At 42.5% G+C, this 25,263-nt stretch overlaps 3 protein-coding genes across 4 annotated transcripts; 2 read left to right on the top strand and 1 right to left on the bottom strand.

The window, feature by feature from the left end:
- The first annotated feature begins 1,937 nt into the window (after nt 1-1,937).
- Nucleotides 1,938-10,058, top strand: LOC129745851 (uncharacterized). Of its 2 annotated transcripts, none has more exons than XM_055739325.1 (5): nt 1,938-2,393; nt 3,020-3,346; nt 8,142-8,561; nt 8,622-9,282; nt 9,353-10,058. In XM_055739325.1, exons 2-5 carry the CDS (start codon nt 3,194-3,196, stop codon nt 9,721-9,723), a joined length of 1,605 nt encoding a protein of 534 aa, XP_055595300.1. In that variant the 5' UTR covers nt 1,938-2,393; nt 3,020-3,193; the 3' UTR covers nt 9,724-10,058. The 2 variants fall into 2 exon arrangements, with proteins under 2 accessions (XP_055595300.1, XP_055595222.1); XM_055739247.1 differs by having other exon boundaries at nt 1,938-2,711.
- A 2,477-nt stretch (nt 10,059-12,535) lies between these two features.
- LOC129739014 (holocytochrome c-type synthase) lies at nt 12,536-13,952 on the bottom strand. The gene is made up of 3 exons (XM_055730388.1): nt 13,766-13,952; nt 13,348-13,610; nt 12,536-13,281 (listed from the first exon to the last, which is right to left on the bottom strand). Exons 2-3 carry the CDS (start codon nt 13,606-13,608, stop codon nt 12,688-12,690), a joined length of 855 nt encoding a protein of 284 aa, XP_055586363.1. The 5' UTR covers nt 13,609-13,610; nt 13,766-13,952; the 3' UTR covers nt 12,536-12,687.
- A 1,246-nt stretch (nt 13,953-15,198) lies between these two features.
- On the top strand, nt 15,199-19,432 carry LOC129738125 (uncharacterized protein K02A2.6-like). Its single transcript, XM_055729310.1, has 2 exons — nt 15,199-16,120; nt 16,281-19,432. Exons 1-2 carry the CDS (start codon nt 15,199-15,201, stop codon nt 19,430-19,432), a joined length of 4,074 nt encoding a protein of 1,357 aa, XP_055585285.1.
- Nucleotides 19,433-25,263: the final 5,831 nt, after the last annotated feature.

The following is a 25,263-nucleotide window of genomic DNA, read 5'->3' as shown; positions in this document are numbered from 1 at the left end:
GTTCCACAGATAAGCTTTCTTCCAGCTTTATTATAAGACCTTCGAGAAAAACTTTAATTTTACGTTCTGTAGCGTACTAATAATCCTCGAAAAACCTGAATGAGCTTCTAAGAGCCCTATCCATGGAACTTTCGGTTACGTGTGGGACTCTACCTTAAACATCCATGACGAACAGAGTTACTTTTGAAATCATTTTACGTAATAATTTCCTTTGTCATATATGCTTTGCGTTTAACAAAACTCAGTCATAAGTCAGAAGCAGGAAATTAACCTTTTTTATTAGTGTGTCTTTCGCGGTAACCTGGTGGAGAACTTTAGAAACTCGTGTGTCAAGAATATTTTCAAATTAATATTTTCTGACATCCCTATCCTAAATGTCAGAGAAACGAGACAAACGAGACAAACCCTCCGCTTTGTGTTTGCGTTAGCGTTAGCTGATGATGATCCGCTCTTTGACGATTTAGATCATCATCATTGATCCTCGAATAGGTTGTTGATATAGCATAAAAGATAGTAGAAAATAAAAGAGTAGAACCTAATATAGACCTTACATGTTGAGGCTACAGGCACAGATCCCTTTCAATTTGAGTAATTTACAGATCGAATGGATTTTCTTCCATTTTTATAATTTTTATGTCTGCTTGTTACTAAAATTGTTTGTTAATTTTTGAAAATAATTATCTTGAAAAATCAGCTGAATTTCAGCAACAAAAACAAAACAACTCGAATAAAACTGCTGAGATGTGGGGTGAAGTTTGTTTGTTTAAACTCAAAATACGTGTAAAGCAGAGGACTTTTCTTTAGAAAAGTACTGTTTAGTGAAAAATATTAAATTGTAGAAATTGTATATGTATATGTTTTTCTTAGTAAATTTTTGTTTTTGACTGATAGCTTTACACTCAGAGTCAGAGCTATTGCATACATTATCCATTTTCGGTAGCGCCACTCAAGGCACTTCTTATTTTGTTTCAACTATAATAACTTGAATATCTATGCATCTGATCTGAAAAAAATAGTACAGTACTTTTGCTGAATAATAAGCTTACTTACTATTCTTCAGTATGTACTTTTAATAATCCTTCTGTGACTTGAACTTTCTTTTTTATGATTATTGACGCCGACACTTTTATCATTGAGGCTTATTTTAGGAGTCACGTGATGTGACTTACCAAATTTAACCTCTGGATACTGACTCTAGTAACCCTTCTAGAGTGCGAATTTTAGCTCGGATAAACCGTGATCGGTCTACGAAGATCATCAGAATTTATATTGCCTTGCTGAAACGTTTCCGAAATGAGTCAGAAAGGCAAAGGGAAATCACAGAGGTGAAATTTCGCGAGTCCCGTCACGTTACTGACAGAATAAGCCATAATATTGTCTTTTTTTTTTGGTTACTGCAGTGCAGGCCACGTGTGTGTTGTAGCATATCAAATAGATGTTGATCAAAGTGGTGTTTACTCACCGAGACTTCCCAATCATTCGAAGATATTCAATCGCCACCTTTACCAAGGTTCAAGTTCGAGGCTCAGCTCTACCGGATCTACGCAGTCTGCTTTCATATAATGGTCCTGTTAAGATGCGGTACTTATGGTCGGTCCTTCAAGGATCTTCTGAGAATTAAATAAAACCTGGAATCTCTAGAAATATTTTTTAATTTACGAGCAAAACTTATTTTCAATTTATATGCTACTGCTAAAAGGTTTTCGTGTGTAAATAAATCAACAATTAAAAATACAACTGCACGGCATACCAAAGACTACCTATCTTTACCTTCCACCATCTTAAGTTGACAGCATAAACGTCTGCCCGACCGCCATTCGATTCGCCACAGCATAAGTTTACTGTGAGATGAACGCCAACATCAAACGCTTCCTTTGCTGAATCCTGATGGTTGGTATCCGATCCGAAGCCACAACATCGGAAGAAAACAAGTAAGAAGAACGACGACCATTCCATTCCGGGAGCGAACGCAACGCACATAAAGTGGGACTGGGCCGTAGAAGACGGAAAGCGCCCTTTCCAATTCTTGAGTCTTCATAGCAGGAGACGCAGATTAGACGCCTCAGAGTATCGAGAAAAAAAGTAAAATAAGCGAACATAAAACCACGAAACGCACGACGAATATCTCGAAAGTTTTTAATGTGGTTACATATTTGGTGACGGTGATGATGATGATGATTGTGATGTTGATGATGTTAATGGACAGAGCAAGCCGCGAGTGCCCAAACTTTTAGTATTTATTTCAATTCGGAAAACCTCACGGTGGTAGCTGGTAGCCAAAAAATGTTCTGTTTTCTTTGACAGAATTTTATAGTGTTTGTAAACAGTGTGCATTTGCGGAAGTTGCTGGTATCGAATCCGTGGTTTGTCCGGCAGAGCCCAGAATATAACTGGTGAGTTGCCATATCGTTCGTCGCACGGTGGAGCCATTTCCAAAACACGGACCAAAGCAAAAGCGAGGTGAAATAGTTGTCGCTGTTGCTGCTGGAGCTGGAGAGGGAAGAAGTGGGCGAAGACGAATGAACAAACGAACGAGTTTGGGGGTTACTGACTGTGGCCTGGGAAAATAGTCAAGTCAGTCGAGTGCTATTAGATGTAAAGCTTTTTTTTTAATACTCAAGACCTCTGCGGTCCTCCGTTTCTGCTTTCCAATAACGGGGCTAGTGTGCATTTGCGAATCGAAGAAATTGTTTGATGGCGGAGCCCAATAGGTAAAGTGAAAGAGAACCTTGAGGAGATTTGCGTTTTTTTGTGTGCTGTCTACTTGCCCCACCTCCGTTTTCGTATGGTTACCCCCATATTAAATGGACAAACAGACTTGTGGAAAGGTTTGTGACGAAACAAATATTTCGGTGTCATTTTAGTTTTTTTGTGTTTATGGACACCGTCAACTAGAACTACTCTATTGGAAGTGATCCCTGACACTAGGACGGTTCTATCGGTGAAAGGGCATCGACCCAGTTGCAAAAGATACGAGAGGAAAATGAAATACTTAATGCATACAATTTGAACATTGTAGACACGCAGCATCTTTACCCTGTGCTAAATCGAATGGATTTAGTTAAGATTCCGGAAATCGGTACCACTAAAACCAGACGCTGAACCATCTCGCAACACCTCGTCGTTACGTCAACAATCGAGCAGCACATAGTTCACGCACCGGTTCGCATTACACCGGCTCAAATCCGAAGAGATGGAACATTTGCAGCTACAAGCGGCAGCCACGGAACTACCCTTCTGTCGGCTTTGCTTCACCCAGGGTGTCGAGCTGTACGAGATATTCCCCGGGGCAGCCAACGACAATGAATCTCTGCTTATCAAGATAATGGACTGCGTTACTGTGGCCGTGAGTATATGTTTTTATTTTTGTTATAAATATCGAACTCGATTTCTTACTAAACTTTAAAAAAACCAAACTTAAATCCCAACGTTGTTTTCACTTATAAAAAGGCTGAAGGGCGGTGAGCAACCAAAAGATTGTTTAATACTTGTTAAAATTCTGTAATTTAGCAATTTTTGGAGTGTCAAATTGACACTGTTAAATATCACTGTATATCTGTTGTTTCTCAAAGCATTTTAACGAAATTCAAAGTTTAGAAAAGTTTAAAACCTAACATAAGTATGATGGACAACATCGTGGCTCCAATTATACCAACATTTTATTAACATTCCAAAAGTGTTTTAAGAAAGTGTGTTCCTTAACCTGAATTAATAGTTCATCGTAACTGATAGGCTGCGTTTAAGTTAATTAATTACAAATTACAAATAATTCAGTTTTACATTTTTCAAAGTCGGAAAAACATGGAAAAGTTGTGCTTAGAAAAAAATTTTAAGATCATCTATTAAATGTTTTAAAATTTCTTCTTAGAGCATAAGTAAGCTAATGTTTAGGGAGCTGGAAACATTTTTTAAAGATCACATTCGTGCAAAAATGTAAGAAAAAGGTGTAAAAACCGTACTTTTTAATCAAACAACCTCCAATGTTATGTTTTAGTGACATGATTTTTTTTTTTTGGAAAAGTGGATTGTAAAATTGACGTAATTTGACGGATTTTGGCATCATAAGTTTTTTTTTTAATACGAACACAGAATTTGCTTCATGTTCAAGGCCTACAACAACATCGTTCCGGATTATCTTCTTTCAGCACATACTGCGCGGACAGATGCATAGAACGAGTACAGTGGTTGTCTCCATTCGCGATAGAAGTTTTATATCGTAAATTGTGACTTTTCCTCATGGTATACCATATTAAACGGTGTATAACCTGCAGATTTTCGTTAAAATTTTTTGGCCAGAAAAGAGGGTGCGTACCAGTGCTAAGTTTAAAGCATACTTCATACTTTCTTAATATTATTTTATTTATTTTCATAATATTCCGTAATAACCATCTCGCTCGTTGCGCCCCTGCTCGTCTTGTTCCTACCGGATTCATAGCGAACACCTGTTTTGCAGGACAGTCGTCCGACATTCTCGCAACATGTCCTACCCTGCGTATCAGACCAGCTTTCACCACCTTCTCGATACTGGGTTCGGCGTAGAGCCGCGCGAGCTCGTGGTTCATCCTTCGCCTCCACACTCCGTCCTCCTGCACGCCGCCAAAGATGGTTCTTAACACTCGTCGCTCGAATACTCCGCGTGTACGCAGGTCCTCCTCGAGCAATATCCATATCTCGTGCCCCTAGAGAACAACCGGTCTAATGAGCGTCATATACAGATTACACTTCGTGCGAGGGGTCTTCTCGATCGCAGTTGCTTGTGGAGTCCATAGTAGGCACGACTTCCGCTGATAACTCGCCGCCGAATCTCACGGCTGGTGTCATTGTCTGCGGCCACCAGTGAGCCGAGATAGACAAAGTCTTCGACTATCTCCAGCTCGTCGCCGTCGATTGTGACCTTGTTATTTCTGGACAAGCGGGTGCGGTCGTTTTCGGATCCGCAGGCCAGCATGTACCTCGTCTTGGACGTATTAATCATCAACCCAATCCCGATAAGTTGACTGGATCTGTTGAAAATCGTGCCCCGCATTTCACCCACCGCTCGTCGAATATCACCTAGCGCCACGTTGAACATAATGCAGGATAGACCATCGCCTTGTCGAAGCCCTCTGCACGATTCGAATTAAATCGACAATTCACCCGAAATCCGCACACAGCACTGCGTTCCATCCATTCCTTGTGATCAGTCTAGTCAGCTTCCTGGAAAAGCCGTTCTCGTCCATGATTTTCTATAGCTCGTCATGGTCGATCGTGTCGTATGCGGCTTTAAAGTCGATGAATAGATGATGCGTAGGGAATTGGTGTTCACGGTATTTTTTGAGGGTTTGCCGTAATGTGAAGATCTGGTCCGTCGTTGACCATCCCTCCATCAAATCAGCCTGATGATTTCCTATGAATCTGTTTGCTTGTGGCGTTAGGCGGCGGAATAGGATTCGGGACAGCACTGTATAGGCGGCATTTAGGACAGTGATCGCTCGATAGTTCTCACAGTCCAATTCGTCGCCCTTCTTGTTGATGGGGCATATTACTCCTCCTTCCACTCCTCCGGTAACTGTTCTATGTCCCAGATCCGGCCCATCAACCGGTGTAGGCAATCGGCCAACTTGTTCGGCCCATTTTGATGAGTTCAGTAGCGATGCCATGTTTCCCAGCTGACTTGTTGTTATTCAGCTGGCGAATGACTTTAATTCACTCATCGTTGGGAATGGCTCCTCTACGTCGTTAGCTGCGCCGGCGATGTACCTTCCCCCACCGTCATGATCTCCTGCATGTGCGCAGTTCAGGTGTTCATCGAAGTGCTGCTTCCACCTTTTGATCACCTCACGATTGTCCGTCAAGATGCCTCAGTCCTTATCCCGCCACATTTCGGCTTGCGGCACGAAGCCTTTGCGGGATGCGTTGAGTTTCTGATAGAACTTTCACGTTTCTTGGGAACGATATGGCTACTCCAGCTCCCCAAGCTCCTCCTCCTCCAGGCAGCGCTTTTTCTCCTGAAAAAATCGGACTCGCTGCCTCTTCCGCTGTCGGTGATTTTCCACATTTTGACGGGTGCCTCTTTGCGCTAGTGCCGCCCGCGCGGCATTCTCTTCGTCTATCACCATCGTACACTCCTCGTCGAACTAGTCGTTTCGTCGAGTTCCGATGACGCCCGATGACGTTCTCCGCAGCACAGTTGATGGCTGTCTTGATGGTATCCCAACAGTCCTCGAGAGGGGCTTCATTAAACTCGCCCTCTGCCGGCAGCGCTGCTTCGAGCGATTGCGCGTAGTCTGCCGCCACCTCAGGTTGCTTCAGTCGTGCGATATTTAACCGAGGCCTCGACAGGATCTGACGTCGATGATGTCCGAGAAGTGCCGACTGTTTGCCATTCGTTTGGAGGCAGCGCAATCTGTTAGTCTGAGGCCGTTTTCGTTGGTCAGCTGGTGCGCACTGAACCTTCCAATTGTCGGTTTGAATTCCTCCTCCTAGCCGATCTGAGCGTTAAAATCCCCGATGATGATCTTGATATCATGTTTTGGGCAACGGTCGTATTCACGCTCCAGCTGCGCGTAGAATTCGTCTTTTTCGACTGCAAGTCTCTGCTTGAATAACTACTACTATCAGGGTCAGTAAAGTGTCCTAATTCACTTTTCAAGTGTAAAAGAGATTTTTTCCTTTCAATGTACACAAACATCATCCCTCAGGCGGATCCATGCTGAGAAATTTTTGCTAACTTCAAAGAAGGCTATTTTAGTAAAAAATCTTGGCTACCAATGTTCTTCATAAATCTAAGGCTGTGCCACGAGTTTCAGTTGATTTTTTTTTCCAAACGAATATCACTGTTTACAGGTTTGAACGCTTAGATAAATCATGAAATAACTCATGAATAAGGTACACCGGGGCAAGTGCAAACTCGGGGCAAGTGCAAACGTTCAACTTTTCTCTTTTACAAAAAAAAGTAAAAAATATTTCTTCTTCTAGAAATTGTTGTTTAGACCCAAACAAACAATCTGACATAGATAAACTAAACTTTCTTTAAATTTTTCACTAAAAACACGGCATTGTTTGATCACACACGAATTCAAGTACATACTAGACATGAATAGTGTGTTTTTGTTTAGCATATTTTAACTACAAAAAAGGGCATTCAAATCCGAATTTTCGTTAAAAGGTGAGTGTTGGAGACCGATATTCAAGTGAAAGCAGAAAATTTATGATAAATTTTCAGTACACCCCGAAAGTCGTGAAAATAATATTCGCTCTTGTCAACCCACACTGTGGGGCAAGTGCAAACAACACTACCGGGGTAAGTGCAAACGCACCTTTAAGCCATGTTACATCAGCCATTTCAGAAAATTTATCACCAAAATGGTTCAGCATTATATTAAAATGGTCAGAAGGGGTTTCCAAAGTGTTGTATCTGAAGCGGATGTTCAAAGTTCCGTAATGCCTTAGTAAATGAAGGTCTTTTGCTTAAAACAACAGTCACCAAAAATGGAGATCCAAAAAGTTATCAATATTACAAGAAAACAGCAAACATATTAATCAAAGTTGATAAAACGTTCCGGAACATGTATTCAATTCATTTTAAGACCGATACACTGACTCATCTGTGAATTAGTTTGGAAAAAGTATTGCGTTTGCACTTGCCCCCATAAACGGGGCAAGTGCAAATTTTGAAATTTTTTCACAAAAGCACCGTTACTTTTTACCAACATTTTTTAATTTTTCACTTCCAACGGGAATTTGTTGAGAACTATTTTATTGATGCAACGAACGATAATTGATAATTTTTGAACATATACATATTTTTCTAGGACATGTGAAAGTTGAACTATGGTGAAAACCGTTTGCACTTGCCCCGGTGTACCTTACTTTCTTTTTCACCAGACTAATTGGATGCTGTTCGTAAGTTCAAACGCAGCGTTGGTGGTAGAAGATTTATCTTTGAAATCGTATTTAACTGAATACCTATAGATATTACAATATACTTTTTTATCGTTGTTATTACAAATGTACTAATGTACATATTATTGGAGTATGAATGTAATAAAAAAAGGATTTCAACAAACGTATGACTACCTTCCAGTGATGATGTTAATCCGATAAAAAAACGAAAATCATCGAACATCATACTAAACGCATTTATATCATAAATCTTTTAGATAACTTTCGATGACGACTACAATTCGTACATCTGCGCCAAGTGCGTTACCACGGTGGAAGAATTCTATGATTACAAGGAGAAATGCAAAGAAAATGACACTTTACTGCGGGAGAAGCGAAAATCCGTCGATCAGGCCACGGCCATCTACAACGTGGTCAACATGCAACCGGAAGAAGAGGTAGTCAACAGCAACGGTAGCAATGGAACGGGCCAAGATCTTGGAACCATCGACGAACAGCAGCTCGCATTGGAGCATCGTATCAGCATAGATGGTGGGGCTCCGCTGAACGGTAACATTATCGAGTTTAAGAAGCAGCTGTTCACCGCTTCTCCAGAGCAGTTGGGAATCTGGATTTGTGTGGCTTCTGGCAGCGATATCCAATGCCCGGCTATGATCCAAGTTGATGAGAATGTTCAGGTTTGATTACTATTATTTGTTTGTCGCCTCCTGGAAATTAAATTTTTTTTTCGCATTTAGGTTGTTGCCGAAATTGGACAACATAACCACGGTCTGCCGGTTTCGGTTACCGATAACCCGCCGCAGGAACCAATCGTGAAGCAAGAGATGGTTCAACAACCACCTGTTCAACAACAACCACCGGTTCAACAACAACAACGCCAGCAACAGCAGCAGGTTGTGGTCCCGGAACCCACAAAGGTGGCCAGCACTTCCGGCACAAGTGCTGCTCCTAGCGGAAGCTCCAGCAAGAAACGTAAAGCCAAGAACGAACCTAGCAAGAGAAAAATCTCGAGCGACATTCTCGTTGGCGACGGCTGGCTGGTCGATGTAGAATCCAAGAAACGCCATCATTACCAGCTCGTCACCAAGGACGGCTATCAGACTTTCCTGATTTTCAATGGGTACCGTTTCCGTACCCAGCAAAAGATACGAAACGGTATTGCATCTTGGAAATGCGCCTGGAATGGTCGCAAAGGTTGCCAGGCCATTCTACACATAACCGAGGACTATCAGAAGGTAAAAGAAGTCGGTAATCCGCACAACCACGAGCCGTCGTTGCGTGACCGTATGATATCGGGTAAGCCTTCCAATGGGGACAGCATCATAATGACTTCGGACGGCGAAGAAAGTATGCATGCCGGATCGGAACTGCAGCAGATTACTATCGTCGGAGCACATGGTACCAAGACATTGTTTTTTTTCGTTTTTTTTTGCCAATATTTGATCTCAATCTTCTATTTCCATGGCAGGCAGTAGCAGCAGCAGCAGTAACAGTACCAGTTTGCACTCGGTAGCCGGCACGACACTAGGAAACGTTGCCACAGCTACGGTTACAATGCCGACCCATTTGGACGCAACTTCGGTTAGCCACAGCTCATCGTTGGACCATCTTTCGACCGCAGAAATAGTTGATTTTGTCCAGCAGAGCAGTAGTGGAAGCGATCAACTCGTGACGACCGTGGTGGATGCCGACGCGCACCATGCAGCCGTTGTCGGGACTGTTGGCGGTTCCGTGGTCAGTGTAGTGGACGACGATGTCGTCAAAGATGACACCGGCATCTCCATGGACATCGAGGAGATCATTCGTCCCCATGTGGTGCTACATTCGACCAACGAATAAAGGGCGGCACACAAGAAACAATATGGAAAAAGCCGGCGCAATCATTTCATTGAATTGATTAACCTAATTATTAGTAGATTACAGTGCGGATATTCTCAACAACCCTAAAATATATATTTTTTAAATTGTGTAGCAGCGACGTGCGAAAAGCAGGATCCTAGGGGGTTTTTAAGCAAGCAGACTAGCTTTTAAGATTACACTTTACGAATCCACATTAGGCGATGGACAGAAATAAGAAGAAAAAAGTATAGACGTTGTAGGTAAGTATGTACTTTTAAGTCTCTGTGTAAATTGCCAAACTTAATAAACAGTAACCAATACATTACCTTTTATAATTATCATCTGAATTCCTTACTTTTCGGAACAAGGGTAAACTTCCTTCGGAAAGGGCTCAAACATTAAAACATTATAAAAGCCTTCGAATGCCTTCGGATGTTGCGAAGATCCTACCCCAATGCGCCTTACGAATTTACGGATTCTTCATCTGCCATCCAAGCTTTAAGTTCTTCAAGCCGTCTGGTTTGGTGCGGGAATGTTATCTCTTCTGTAGAAATTCCGTACCCTGGGTTCCCATGGGTCACGGCGGCGGTGTGCATGCTTGTGATAATGATGGTTTACTATCATTGTCCTGAGAGGGTCGTTGCACACATCTTGTCAAGCATGGATCATAATATGACTCAAATTAGAAGGCGTGCTGGACACCTTTATTTAAATTAAATTAGCGGTAGGTTCAATGGTGTCCCAATTTTTCATGATCCATGTTGATAAGATGAATGGGAGTTGAAACACTTGCCCTCCCTTCCGTTGAACAATGGGAAAATTTTGTAGTGAAAATATCACATTTTGCCGACATAAAGTGATACTTTTCAATAGGGCATAATCTGTCTGGTAAGGTAGTTAGCTAGTTTAGTTTCATAGAATAAGGATGTTTCAAGTATTGCTAGGTTAGGTATAGGTAATGGTATTCGCCTCCCCAATGCTCTAGAAAGTGTGCATTTGCGGTTTATGAATTTCGTTGGCTTATTCTTAAATCAAGCATTTTACAAGAACTAGGGGCTCATTGGACGGGAATGCTGTTTTGACAAATATGATATTTCAGTTTGTAATACACTTTCGACATTTGTTTTTATTTATTTATTAATTTTGGTAGATCTTTACATTTTTCGGTTAGGATTGAAATTCATAAATCAAAGTTTAAAATAGAAAATATGCTTTCGATAAGCAAGAATGAGTAGATAGTTCAGATCATTTATTTCGGGCATTTAAAAACAAGCACATGGTTTATTTGAATTGAACCCCTATCGTGTAGATTGAGTATTAAAGTTTGTTTGAGAAGTTGACCACACTTGGTGATAAGGTTTTAAAGAACAGCAAATTTAGAAAATGAAAGGTAAAAAATTAGGGAAAAACAGCAAATAACATTTCAATTAATTCATTCAAAAACTAATTCCTTCCTTTATATTTCTCTTTCCTCTCCTTTTCTCTTTCTTTTATTTTCATATACGCATACGATTCGGAGTAATCTGATGACTGAAAAACCCCGAGACAACTATCACGAAACCCATCACACATACCAGTGGAATTGGGGCGGAGCCACGGAGCAGACGTTCAACAGACGACGACGAAGGAAGGAAAAACATATAAGATAAGTTAAAATGATTCCTTTAATAACACAAAAATTAAATGTAGTTAGTTGCGTGGGGAGTATGTAGAGGCCAGTCTCGAACCCGCCCATGTCCTTCCTCCAACTGGTATCGGGAGGGGTTGGTTTATTATCTTGAACTGCATTTTATCCATATTCCATGGATATAATGAAGTGCTTGATGGTCTAACCAACGTCTCAAGATCGCTTACTATTCTACGCTGTCTCTCTAAACTTTAAATTTTCTTCTCCAAACTATTCTAATTTTCATTTCCAGCGTCAGCTCCCCGAGCTATTTAAACGCCACGAAAAAAAAAATGTTATCTCTTCTGTAGAAATTTTTCACAGTCAAAAAAAGGCCAGAGAAATACTCTGTAATCATTAATCTATTCAGGCATCCATCCATGAATGACTACTTTTCGCCTCCAATCTTTATATTAGAAAGAAAGATGTGTGCTGAACTTTAAAGTATTAGTTCAGCCTAGAATTCGATTCACGTTAAAAACATTCGTCGAAAACATCATCTCCAGAAATTTAAAGAATATTTAGTAGAAGCCCTTGGCATCCCATTAAGAAGTTTAGGCAATATTTGGAGTCAGAGGACCAACATGATTTCGTTTTTGAATCCTTATCGTCTGCTTACCATTTGAGGGTGCTATTAATAGAGATGAAAAGAATTAAAGTTTCGAGTTGATCTCATGTTTAATTTTGAATATTTTCCTGTCCGGTCATAGACAAAAGTATGGTGTCCGGTCATAAACAAATTGCATTTTTTTTTAAATTTTCCTGATATTTCGTTTGGACTATCTTTCTGTTATCTTATATCTACTTTAGTCGAACAATAATAAACCAACGATGACGTTTATGTGCAGTTGATCACAATACTAATGCAAAGTTTAGGCGATTCTCTCCGTACTACAAGGCAAAAGCTTATCATTGGCCCATCATTGGTTTACCTTCACAGATTGGATAACCATATTTCAAACAGCATATTAGGCTGCTTTTCATTTTATTTCCATGGTTAATGCGTTTTCGAAAAATCAATGTTGTCCGACCACAGGCGGTATCCGACAAGTTTCCCCTACTGTTCCAAAATGTTGAATGTTTCTGACGGTGATATTTCACTCACGAAAACAAACAAAATCGAGCAAAGGAGTGAAGGTTGAAAACGAAACGGTGCCTTCAGAGTCGTGTTTTATTGATGTTGGTTATCGCAATAATAGAACAACGATATCGAGAGATCCAGCGGAATGGCACCACGGGGCATCTAGCAAACTTGCGATTAAGTTCTAGTGTATCAACTTACCTGAGCATTGCGAACCTTAACTCGTAACTTCCTTGTTTTTACCTTGCAGCTCGAACTTCCAGCGCATGTAGGTTACCTTCATGCGGTCCCACATGTTTTCGAAGGAATCCATCGCCGGTCTCACATCCAACAGGGCAAACTTGTACTTGTCGTCCACGATTCCTCCGTCATAGTAATCGATGATGTATCGCACATCCTTGCCGCAACGGTCCACGATCCAATCGTGCCTATCGAATGGCAGTTCGTAGCCCAGCCAGCTTCTGATTCGAGCTCTCGGGCTATACTCAGTCGCTTTCCCGCCAAAACTCTTCAGCCTGGGATTGCCGCACTCGCGAACGTGCAGTGCTTCCCATTTGAGAACCTCCTGCCAGGCCTGCTCGTTGTTGGCGTTGTGGATCTTAATGATATCATCCATGTCTTTCTGTTTGATATCATCTTTTTCCCACCGCCAACCTTTGCGCAGCATGGCATTCCAGAACATTTGCTGGCTGGGGTAGACCCAAAACTCCTGGCGACCATCTTCTGTGACTTTTGGAATTGAAGACGTTTGTCGATCCGTGGGCAACGGGAACGGTTGACCAGGCGCAGGATTTTGGTTCATCGGCGGCATCTGAATCGTTTCAAAGCTTTTTGATTACTACCTGACTTTTATTTTTACTCCTGTTTACAATCTTACCATATTGAGCGGATTGATGTCGCTCTGATCGTGTTTAACTGGACATTCGGAAACTAAAACAGGCTTTTCCTTAACGACCGGCTGGGCCGGTTCTTTCTTATGCATTGGACATTCTGGTGGTGGATTTACTCCGGCCGCGTCAATGCCCACGCCACCTCCCGGCATTGGGGGATGTCCCGGGGGCAGCTTCGAAGCATCAGCGGCTTCAGTGTGGACGATGTTGGTAGCCATTATCTCAGCAGCCGATATCGTGTTCCCCATGGCTGAAAAAATGAAAAAAAAATAGTACATATTTATGGACTGGAAAATCACAATTACGATCATCACAACCGATATGAACCAATATTACATAATTTTACGAAGGAAACTTTGAATTTACCTATCGACCCACTAAAAAAAAACTATTGAACTAACTTACCTGAGGCTTGGATGCTGTCTCAATCCGCAGGGAATTTAAACTTCTTTACAGAAATTCGGAAATTTTGCAAAGAAAATTTAGCTCCCGTGGTTCACACCGAAGAAAGATGTTCCTGAACAATCAATTTGATGTTATTTTTTCGACTCGCGTGCGAGTTCGCTTGCTGCGATTGCGAGCTTTTTGCGGCGTAAACTGACAGCATCAGAGCGCCAGTCGGTGTGTTGCTTTTGCCAGCACTGAACGAGGGGTCTCTTTGTTTACTATAGTTTCTTTAGGTCAAATCGGTCGAATCTTTAGAATTATAGAAACAGGTTTGATCAATGACAGATAGAAATTGATTTCGATAATGACAGATCATTCAACCAAAGTTTTGATCGAACCGGTGTTCAAATTTAAATTAATATTTTAAAAGAAAGAAACAAAAATATTTATTGTTATTCTTCAAAACATATTCTGCTTTGAAAACGATTGATTAAAAAAAAAAATAATCCAAAGGTCCTTATCTGTGAATACAATGATTTGAAATACAAATTATAAATCTTAAGTACTCTCAAAAAGTACGAATTGATCAAGAATTAACGAGCTTAAGCGATTTGATTCTTTTTTTTTTTGGAAAAACAAATAACCAATGTTTTAAAAATTACTTTTAATAAAATGAAACAATTGAAAAGTTTTTATGAAATTTGAATGCATCGGTTCATTTGGCTTTTCATTTCTTTTTAAAACTTTATATTTGAAAAAAAAAAATCATGAATTTTCCAATTATTCCTGATTCCAACATTTTCTGACGCACACATTTGAACAGAGATGAATCTATATGTTTTTATTTCAATGAACTCTGGCCATTCGCATGGTCCTCGTTTAAATTTATTCGTAGAGAAACTTTTCATGCCGGTACAATTAAATAATGATGCCCAAGCGAGTTTTAAATTAAAAAAAAACTATCGTATGCGTTTCATTGCAAACTCGTAGTATCTAATAAGCCTTCAATTGTGCTTGCAATTCAAAAACTAATTTTTATGGAGAAATTTCCGTCGTCGGTGAAAAATTCTTTGAGAATGCACATTGCCGTTCGGTCGACGTGAAAATTAACGTGGAATTTATATTCACCAGTGTTGGGACCCCCCGTCATCATCGTCATCAACGAACTCATCCGCTGACAGCCGTCAGCTTGGTAGACGTCACGGCTCCAACGATGATGGGCGGAAGCTCAACATAAGTGTCATTCCATCTTTACCTTTTATATTGCGATCTCAAGTAGTTAACACGTTTAATGTATAGTCCTTAGAGTTTTAATATACACCTATAATTTTAAACTATAAAATACAAAGATATCGCAACAGTGGCGACGAGTATTTTTCGAATCCGTGCTAAATTGTGCGTAGTCCGTCGTTTAAGAGTCGCGAAGTCGGTAACCTCTAAATCGTCGCGTCATGACAACTCCTACGGTACCAGGTTCGGTGGGCAACCAGCAGCCGCAGAGCATGACCGAGGCCATTATGCAGATTTTGTCCAACCAGCAAAGTCTCATGACGAAAATGTCAGAACAATTGGTCTCCACTCAGCAGACGATCCAAAGTCTGTCACGTGACGAAGTCGTCTTGGATTCGCTTTCCAGTAATATGGCCGAGTTCACGTACGACAAAGAAGGCGGACATACTTTCGATGCTTGGTTTTCGCGATACATCGATCTTTTTGATCGCGATGCTTCCAAGCTAGACGACGCAGCAAAAGTACGACTCCTTCTGAGGAAGTTGAGTCCCCCCGACCATGAGCGGTATAGCAGTTTCATACTACCCAAGCTCGCTCGGGATTTTTCATTCGCGGAGACGATGGAAAAGCTGAAATCTTTGTTTGGAGCCTCTATCTCTTCGTTCCGGAGGCGCTACAATTGCCTGCAGACTTCAAAAGAGGAGAGTGAAGATTATTTGGCATATTCCTGCCGTGTGAATAAAGCTTGTGTTGATTTCAAGCTAACCGAATTACAAGAAGAACAATTCAAGTGTCTTATTTTTGTGTGTGGCTTGAAATCAACCGTTGACACTGAGATCCGTATGAGGCTTATTAATAAACTGAACGAAAATGTAAACTTAACGTTACAACAAGTTGTCGAACAGTGCAACAGCCTAGTGAACCTCAGACAAGATACGGTCTTAGTGGAAACGGCTCCAGCAGTGAAAGTGGTGGCCCAGAAAAAGTGGCCGAAAAAGCAAAACCAGCACCCGAAGAACAACAATAATGTGCATCCAAGAACTCCGTGCTGGTCTTGCGGGGGCATGCACTATCACAAAGACTGTCGCTTTCGTGAGCACAAGTGCAAACAGTGTGGAAAAATGGGACACCGCGAAGGATATTGTACGTGCTTTTCTTCGAACGTTTCGTCATCTGTGTCCGGAAGGAATAAGAAGAACAACAAAAGTGTATCAACAAAAACATTGAGTGGTGAACCAACTTACCACCGGACGCAAATTTGTGAACCTAAAAGTGAATAGTGTACCATTACGGTTGCAATTAGACACAGGCTCGGACATCTCAATCATCTCCCACCGATCCTGGATCAAAATTGGCCGTCCGAAGATCCAGCAAGCAGATTGCAGTGCCAAAACAGCGTCCGGAGAGGAGCTCAATCTGGTATCACAGATCCAGTGCCAGATCACAGTCAACGGAACCACCAAGGGCGGTCGGTGTTACATCGCTCCGTCTAACGTCAACCTCGATATTTTCGGCATCGACTGGCTTGACTTGTTTGGGTTGTGGGACAATCCGATCAGCACTCTCTGCAACAAGGTCGACGTTCAGCCATCTCAGAGCTTGGCTACCCTGCGAACACGGTTCCCTAACGTTTTCACGGACAAGATGGGCCTGTGCAACAAATCTCCAGTCCATCTAGTGCTCAAGGGTGATCCAAAGCCGGTATTCCGACCGAAACGCCCGGTCGCTTATAGTATGGAGAGTGTCGTCGAAGAGGAACTCCATCGGCTCGAGAAATTGGGAATCATCAAGCACGTCGATTTTTCCGATTGGGCAGCACCAATTGTCGCCGTACGGAAGCCGAATGGAACCGTGCGGATCTGCGCGGATTTCTCGACCGGCCTCAACAGCGTTCTCGAACCGAATCACTACCCGTTGCCTCTTCCGGACGACATTTTTGCGAGAATGGTTGGCTGTCGGATTTTCAGCCACATCGACTTATCCGACGCTTACCTGCAGGTTCCGGTGGACGAGGCAAGCCAACAGCTACTCACCATCAACACGCACAAGGGCTTATTCCGGTACACAAGGCTCTCGCCAGGCATCCGGTCCGCCCCTGGTGCCTTTCAGCAGCTGGTTGAGACAATGCTAGCAGGCCTAGCATCTACATCCGGGTACCTCGACGACATTCTGGTGGGTGGCAGGAACGAGGAAGAACATCAGCGCAACCTGTTCTTGTTCCTACAGCGATTGGAAGAATTCGGGTTTACCGTCCGAATCGAGAAGTGCAGTTTTTACATGCCACAGGTTAAGTACTTGGGCCAAATTCTTGACGGCAACGGTATCCGGCCTGACCCAGCAAAAATCGCTCCCATCGTCAACATGCCACCCCCGCACGACGTTCCATCGCTGCGCTCCTATTTGGGTGCGGTAAATTATTATGGGAAATATGTGAAGGAGATGCGTGCCCTACGGTACCCCATGGACCAACTGCTCAAAACTGGTGTCAAGTTCGAATGGTCCAAAGCTTGCCAAACCTCCTTCGACAAGTTTCGGGAAGTTCTGCAGTCACCCTTGCTTCTGACACATTTCAATCCGAAGCTAGACATAATTGTGTCCGCCGACGCCTCCAATGTTGGCATTGGCGCTCGCATCGCTCATCGCTTCCCTGACGGCAACGTTAAGGCAATTTGTCACGTTTCTCGTGGCCTCACCCCGGCCGAAAGCAATTATAGCCAAATTGAAAAGGAGGGCCTGGCTTTAATTTTCGCGGTCACACGGTTCCACCGGATGATTTACGGTCGTCGCTTCATCCTGGAAACCGATCATAAGCCGCTCCTTTCCATCTTCGGATCCAAGCAAGGCATCCCCGTCTACACAGCTAACCGGCTACAAAGATGGGCCTTGACTTTATTACTCTACGATTTTGAAATACGCTATGTGTCAACAGATTCCTTCGGCCACGCCGACATATTATCACGGCTTATCAATCGACACGTCCGGCCAGAAGAGGAATATGTTATTGCAAGCCTTGAGCTCGAACAAATGGTAAGAACTGTTGTCCATCAATCGCTTTCGAATTTCCCACTTTCGTTTAAGGTGATCCAATCTGAAACTGGAAAAGACAACACTCTTCAGCAAGTCATTCGGTTCATCCAGTCCGGATGGCCCCCGAAACAATCAAGTATCTCCGACGGAAAACTTCAACAGTTTTTCCAGCGACGTGAAGGTCTCTCTGTCGTCGCTGGTTGTGTGATGTATGGAGAACGACTGACCATCCCGACCGGAAACCAAAAACGAGTGCTGCAACAGTTACATAAAGGGCATCCGGGGATCGAGCGAATGCGCTCCGTGGCTCGCCAATATGTCTATTGGCCAAACATCGACGAAGACATCGCCAAACTCGTTCGGGCATGCCATGAGTGCGCTAGTGTTGCCAAAACAGACCGGAAAACCGACCTCGAATCCTGGCCAACTCCGGAAAAGCCATGGCAGAGGCTTCATCTCGATTGCGCTGGTCCAGTTGACGGGTACTACTACCTCGTACTTGTCGACTCTTACTCGAAGTGGCCAGAAATCGTTCGTACCAAGGAAATTACCACAACAGCTACACTGCGGATGCTCCGCGGAATTTTCGCCAGATTTGGGGTCCCGGAAACGCTTGTGTCCGATAACGGCACACAATTTACCAGCTATCAGTTTGAGCGTTTTTGTGACACAAATGCCATTATGCACCTAAAGACCGCACCGTTTCATCCACAGTCAAACGGCCTTGCCGAGAGATTCGTAGACACTTTTAAAAGATCTCTCAAGAAAATTATCGCCGGGGGAGAGGCACTAGACGAAGCAATTGACACGTTTTTATTGTGCTATCGTTCAACACCATGCAGGAGTGCACCGAGTGGGAAATCGCCTGGAGAACTTCTACTGGGCCGACCAATGCGAACCAGCCTGGATTTGCTTCGACCACCGTCCGAGGTCCACAAAGAAGGAACAACCAGCCAAGAAGATCAGTTCAACAAAGAACATGGTACCAAAGCGAGGAACTACAGCATCCAAAGTCTCGTTTGGGCCAAGGTGTACCGCAACAACGATTGGACCTGGGAAGCCGGTGTCGTCCTGGAACGCTTGGGGAAAGTCATGTATAACGTGTGGCTTCTCTCTAAGAAATCTCTTATTCGTTCTCACTGCAACCAAATGAGAACCCGACATGATTCCGAAGATGATCAACAATCAACAACAACACCTGTAGCTCCTCAAGTTCCGCTGAGTATTCTCCTAGACAGTTGGGGCTTGAGTGAGCCAGCACCGGAAACGGGGGTAGAGCCTACAGGGCTAGGACAACGCCAGACAGATACGCAGCCGCAGGCTCCCCGCCGACGTACACCAATACATCCAGCACCACCGGTTCCTACTCGCACATCTTCGCGGGTTCGAAGACCACCTGTGAGATATGAGCCGTACCAGCTTTTCTAAAAGGGGGAGGTGTTGGGACCCCCCGTCATCATCGTCATCAACGAACTCATCCGCTGACAGCCGTCAGCTTGGTAGACGTCACGGCTCCAACGATGATGGGCGGAAGCTCAACATAAGTGTCATTCCATCTTTACCTTTTATATTGCGATCTCAAGTAGTTAACACGTTTAATGTATAGTCCTTAGAGTTTTAATATACACCTATAATTTTAAACTATAAAATAGTGTTTTACTACGCCCACACAAAGATATCGCAACAACCAGTCTTGTTTGTTTTACGCTACCCGTTTCCTATCTTCCTATTTTTTTAAAATCTGTTTAAACACCTTATTGCTAAAACAAAAATCCAAGCTAACTCAAGAAAAATTTAGATGATTGTAAAATAAAGGAAATACTGAGCAAAGGAAACAAGAAAACCAATATCCCAATCGCCGATAAAGTACTGTACAATATTTTGCGTAATGTTTTCTATCACGTTGTAAGACGCACGATTCAGACTACGGGAAGAACGAAAATACACCTACTCACATCGCACCTCGCAACGGGTCCAGCCAGACGATATGAAATTTCATTCCATCTGAAAGTTCGATGAAATGTTTGGGTTTTGTTTTCCGAACCCGTTTTTTTTTTCCTTTTGGGTGGGTTTCAAACATCGTGTGGGTGCACGTGAATCGTGATTTCCCAGGTTGTTAGATGCATTGGAAGAATTTTCCAAAGGTCAAGCAGCTGGAATTCGTGGCAGTGTCAGTGACAACCAGCCTGTATTTTTAATCACCTGCTGGTGTGAAGGAAATTGTATAAAATTCTCAGGAAGTTAGAAACCATTATTTGCATGAGAACTGACGGCTCTAAATTTAAACTGAAATAAATAACAAGTGCATATTAAAATCACGATTGTGTTGGGAAGTTTCCGAAAAGGAACTTTTAACAATCATCATAACATCGCAGTGGTAAATTTTCATGTTTTCATTTGATTTTTCATTGATAAAAAATAAATGTTTTAGGTACCGTCAACTGGGGGAACTTTGATCACCGGGGTCAACTGAAATTTTTGCAGATAATCATCATTAACTAAGTCTGGAATTTTTTTTTTTTGTAAATTATTTATTTGAAACGGCTCATACCTTTAGGCTTTAAGGAGCCAAAGCCAAACTCGTTTTGTTTGATTACAATTGTGTACTTAGATCTAGTTCACTTTTTTTTTTTTTGAAGAAAAAGAAAGATAGAAAGGGAAATATGAAAATAAAGAGAATTATAGTCGAAGATCGATAGCTTTTAGGAAAAGGTATATCTCGAACATATAGTCCAAGTCCATCATACCTAATACATCCCTCACTGGAACGTCGGGTGGTTTTCCTCGGGCCCGAAGGGAATCTATAAAGTTCGCTCTGGCGAATAGGTGGTCCTCACACGACCAAACAATATGCTCGATGTCATGGTAACCTAGACCACATCCGCATAAATTGCTGCCAGCAATATTTAAACGATAGAGTACCGCATTCATGGAATAATGATTGGACATGAGACGGGAAAATATACGAATAAAATCCCGAGACAGGTTCAATCTATTAAACCAGGGTTTAAGGCTTACCTTTGGGATAATCGAGTGGAACCACCGACCCAACTCATCCTCGTCCCATCTACGCTGCCAGTTGACAAGAGAGTTTCTTCGAGCCAAGAAGTAAAATTCGTTGAATACGATTTCACGCTGGTAAATGTTGCCTTCCATCGCACCCACTTTTGCAAGGGAATCTGCCCTCTCATTGCCTGCTATTGAGCAATGTGAGGGGACCCAGATAAAGGTGATAGAAAAGCAACGTCTTGATAAAGTGGTCAATATATCTCGTATCATTTCGAGGAATTCCGGGTGAATTTTCCTGGTTTTATAGAGCGGATTGCTTCAACAGAGCTGAGACTATCAGTTATAATATAGTAGTGTTCAATAGGTCGTGTGGCGATACTATTCAAAGCCCAGTGAATAGCTGCTAACTCTGCAACATATACAGAGCATGGTGACTGGAGACTGTGAGATGCGCTGGATATTTCGTTGAACACTCCAAATCCTGTTGTTTCCTCTATAAGTGATCCATCGGTAAAGTACATTTTATCAGCATCGACGTGTCTATATTTAGCTTCGAAAATTCTTGGAATCAGAAGAGGACGATGCGGATCCGGGATTCCACGAATTTCCTGCTGCATAGACAAATCAAACTGGACAGAAGAATGATCGTAGTCTGGGCTACAAACACGAGTTGGAGAATACGAAGAAGGGTTTACCTGCATTGACATGAGGATATGGTATATAGACATAAATCTGGTTTGAACATTTTGCTCAAGTAACCTTTCGAAATTTACAATCACCAATGGGTTCATGACCTCACACCTGATGAGGAACCGAAGTGATAGTAAATTGAATCGATCTTTCAAAGGGAGTATTCCTGCCAAAACTTCAAGACTCATGTTGTGTGTTGAGGGCATACAGCCCAAAGCGATACGGAGACAACGGTATTGGATACGCTCTAGTTTGATGAGGTGAGTTTTGGCAGCTGACTGGAAACAGAAGCTACCATATTCCATAACGGATAGAATAGTTGTTCGATACAATTTGATAAGATCTTCTGGATGGGCTCCCCACCAGGTGCCAGTAATTGATCGGAGAAAATTGATTCTTTGTTGGCATTTTCCTTTCAGATACTCAATGTGGGCTCTCCAGGTACACTTGGAATCAAACCAAACCCCAAGATACTTGAAACTCCTCGATTGAGTGATCGTTCTGCCTAGGAGTTGAAGCTTAGGTTGAGCAGGTCTACGTTTCTTAGAGAAAACAACCATTTCCGTTTTCTGAGGGGAAAACTCAATCCCAAGCCCCAAAGCCCAGGAAGACAATCTGTCTAAAGTATCTTGTAAAGGCCTGTGCAGATGAGACTCAGTAGATCCTGTGACAGACACTACTCCGTCATCTGCAAGTTGTCTTAGAGTGCAGCCTTCAGAGAGACAGCTGTCGATGTCACTCACATAAAAGTTGTACAAAAGTGGACTCAAACATGAACCCTGTGGGAGGCCCATGTAAGATGTTCTTCTAACTGCAAAATCTCCGTGAGCAAAGTTCAAATGTTTCTCACAAAGTAAGCTGTATAAGATGTTGTTCAATAGAGGAGGCAGACCCCGGGAGTGCAACTTGTCTGACAAAACCTCTATTGAGACTGCATCAAAAGCTCCCTTTATGTCTAGAAACACTGAAGCCATTTGCTCACGTTTTGCGTACGCCATTTGTATCTCTGAAGACAGCAAAGCAAGGCAATCGTTTGTCCCTTTGCCCCTTCGAAACCCAAATTGAGTATCTGAAAGGAGACCATTTGTTTCTACCCATTTGTCCAAACGAAACAATATCATTTTCTCCATCAATTTGCGTATACAAGACAACATCGCTATTGGACGGTAAGAGTTGGGATCAGACGCTGGTTTTCCGGGCTTTTGGATAGCAATGACTCTCACTTGTCTCCAATCTTGGGGAACAATGTTATGCTCCAAGAATTGGTTAAATAAATTTAACAAGCGAAATTTTGCAGCATCCGGAAGGTTTTTCAACAAGTTAAATTTGATTTCATCAATTCCCGGAGCTGAATTGTTGCAAGAGAGGAGGGCAAGTGAGAATTCGACCATCGAAAAGCTTGAGTCTAGACCACTATCAGACCTATCAGGAGGCACGTTCCGGATTATTTTTTGCACAGGTGTAGAATCTGGACAGACTTTCCGTGCGAATTTAAATATCCACCTATGTGAATATTCCTCACTTTCATTTGTAGATGATCGATTACGCATGCTTCGTGCCACTTTCCACAAAGTACTTAAGGATGTTTCACGCGATAACCCACTAACAAAATTCCTCCAATACGCCTTTTTCTTCCCCTTGGTTAACTTTTTAAACTGATTTTCAAGGGAAACGTAAGCTTCAAAATGGACAAGAGTTCCATATTTTCGAAATTCTTTAAATGCTGTTGATTTGTCCTTATAAAGCTTAGAACACTGAGGGTCCCACCATGGATTAGGAGGCCTTCGATGAATAGATGATTCTGGGATGGGTTTTGTTTGAGCGTCAACTGCACTATCGTGTATCAGACAAGAAAGAAAGTGGTACTCCTCCAAAGGAGGTAAAACGTGCATAGAGTCGATGGCGGTTTTAATTGTGTCCGAGTACTTTTTCCAGTCGATGTGTCTTGTAAGGTCATATGTCATATTTATTGTGTTCGAAGAGCTGACCCCATTGGTGATAGTAATTTCGATAGGTAAGTGATCACTACCATTCGGATCATGGACTACCTTCCACTGGCAATCAAATGATAGTGAATTTGAGCAGAGTGAGAGGTCAATTGCACTTTGTCTTGCAGGAGGTTTAGGTACCCGTGTTTTTTCACCCGTGTTCAATACTGTTAAATTGAAACTGTCGCAAATGTCATAGATAAGAGTAGAACGACTATCGTCAATTTGTTCTCCCCAGACAGTTCCATGTGAATTGAAGTCACCCAGGATCAACCTTGGCTCAGGGAGCACTGAGCACAGGTCCTCTAGGTGATTTCGATCCACTGCAACTCTCTGAGGCCAGTACAAACTGACAACACATAAGTCCTTACCTCTTATTGTTGTATGACATGCAACAGCTTCAATTCCGCCTGATAAAGGAAGGTGAATTCTATAAAAAGAGTGGCACTTATTGATCCCCAAAAGCACCCCTCCATAAGAATCGTCACGATCCAGACGGATAATATTAAAATTGTGGAATGAGATGTTAGATTGAGAAGATAGCCAAGTTTCGGACAATGCAAAGATATCACAGTTTGTTTTATGAAGTAAATAATTCAATGAATCCAATTTTGGAATAAGACTACGACAATTCCACTGTAGTACAGTGATATCTCCGACCTCTCGGCGTAAATTAGCCATCGAGAGATACAAACACTGAAAGGAGGGGCCAAGTTTGCATCAATTGCTTTAAAAATGTCTTTAATACAGGAAGCATTGCAAATACAATGTCTTTCACGGGTTCTGATACATTAAAACACGAAAAAAATCCGTTCAAAATGTCAGTCAACTTAAAGAGCCCAGACTGAGTCGTTGATTCTGGCATCACGTTTGGGGTTTGGGTTTGCGAAGCTCCCGCAGCTGTTGGTTTATTCTGCAGTGGTGCATTTCCGCGGAAACCTGGAGGAACTTGTTTTTCCTTTTCAGCAGCAGTCGACTTTTTCTCGTTTCTATTTGAAGAGACAACCGTAGCTATTTTAGCTGGTATTTTCGGAGAAGGCGCCTTTGTTCGCTTCCGAGAGCCTCCTGCAACGAAGACTGGCTGAACTTCATCAGCCGTATCTGTGTCTTCATTGTCAACTGACAGCACAGAAAAAATGTTACAGGTCTGAGGTTGGACCGGTGGAGAGGCGCTCTTTAATATGGCGGCATAAGAACGCTTGGAGCGTTCTTTTAAAGAGCGCCTCTGTTTATCCCAGCTTGCCTGAAATGCCTCGCAGGAGGAGATATCATGGGGTGAGCCCCCGCAATAGACGCATTTTTGCTCAACTGCTGAGCATGCTCCTTCCCCATGATTCTCCCCACAATGCAAGCATCGCTTCTTGTTGCAGCAATGCGAAGCAGTATGCCCCAACTTGATGCAATTCTTGCATTGCATTGGGCGAGGCACATAAAGGCGTACTGGAAGCCTTAAAATTCCGTCAATCAAGACGTAATGAGGGAGGGCTGTTCCTGCAAATGTAACCCGAATCGAGGCTGAAGGCGAATACTTGGTAACGCCATCAACGACGGAGGCAGTCATGAGTTGGCGAC

Source organism: Uranotaenia lowii, chromosome 1 (genome assembly GCF_029784155.1).
Source record: "Uranotaenia lowii strain MFRU-FL chromosome 1, ASM2978415v1, whole genome shotgun sequence".
In the NCBI taxonomy this organism is placed as follows: Eukaryota; Metazoa; Arthropoda; class Insecta; order Diptera; family Culicidae; genus Uranotaenia; species Uranotaenia lowii.
This window is presented reverse-complemented; position numbering and strand designations above follow the sequence as displayed.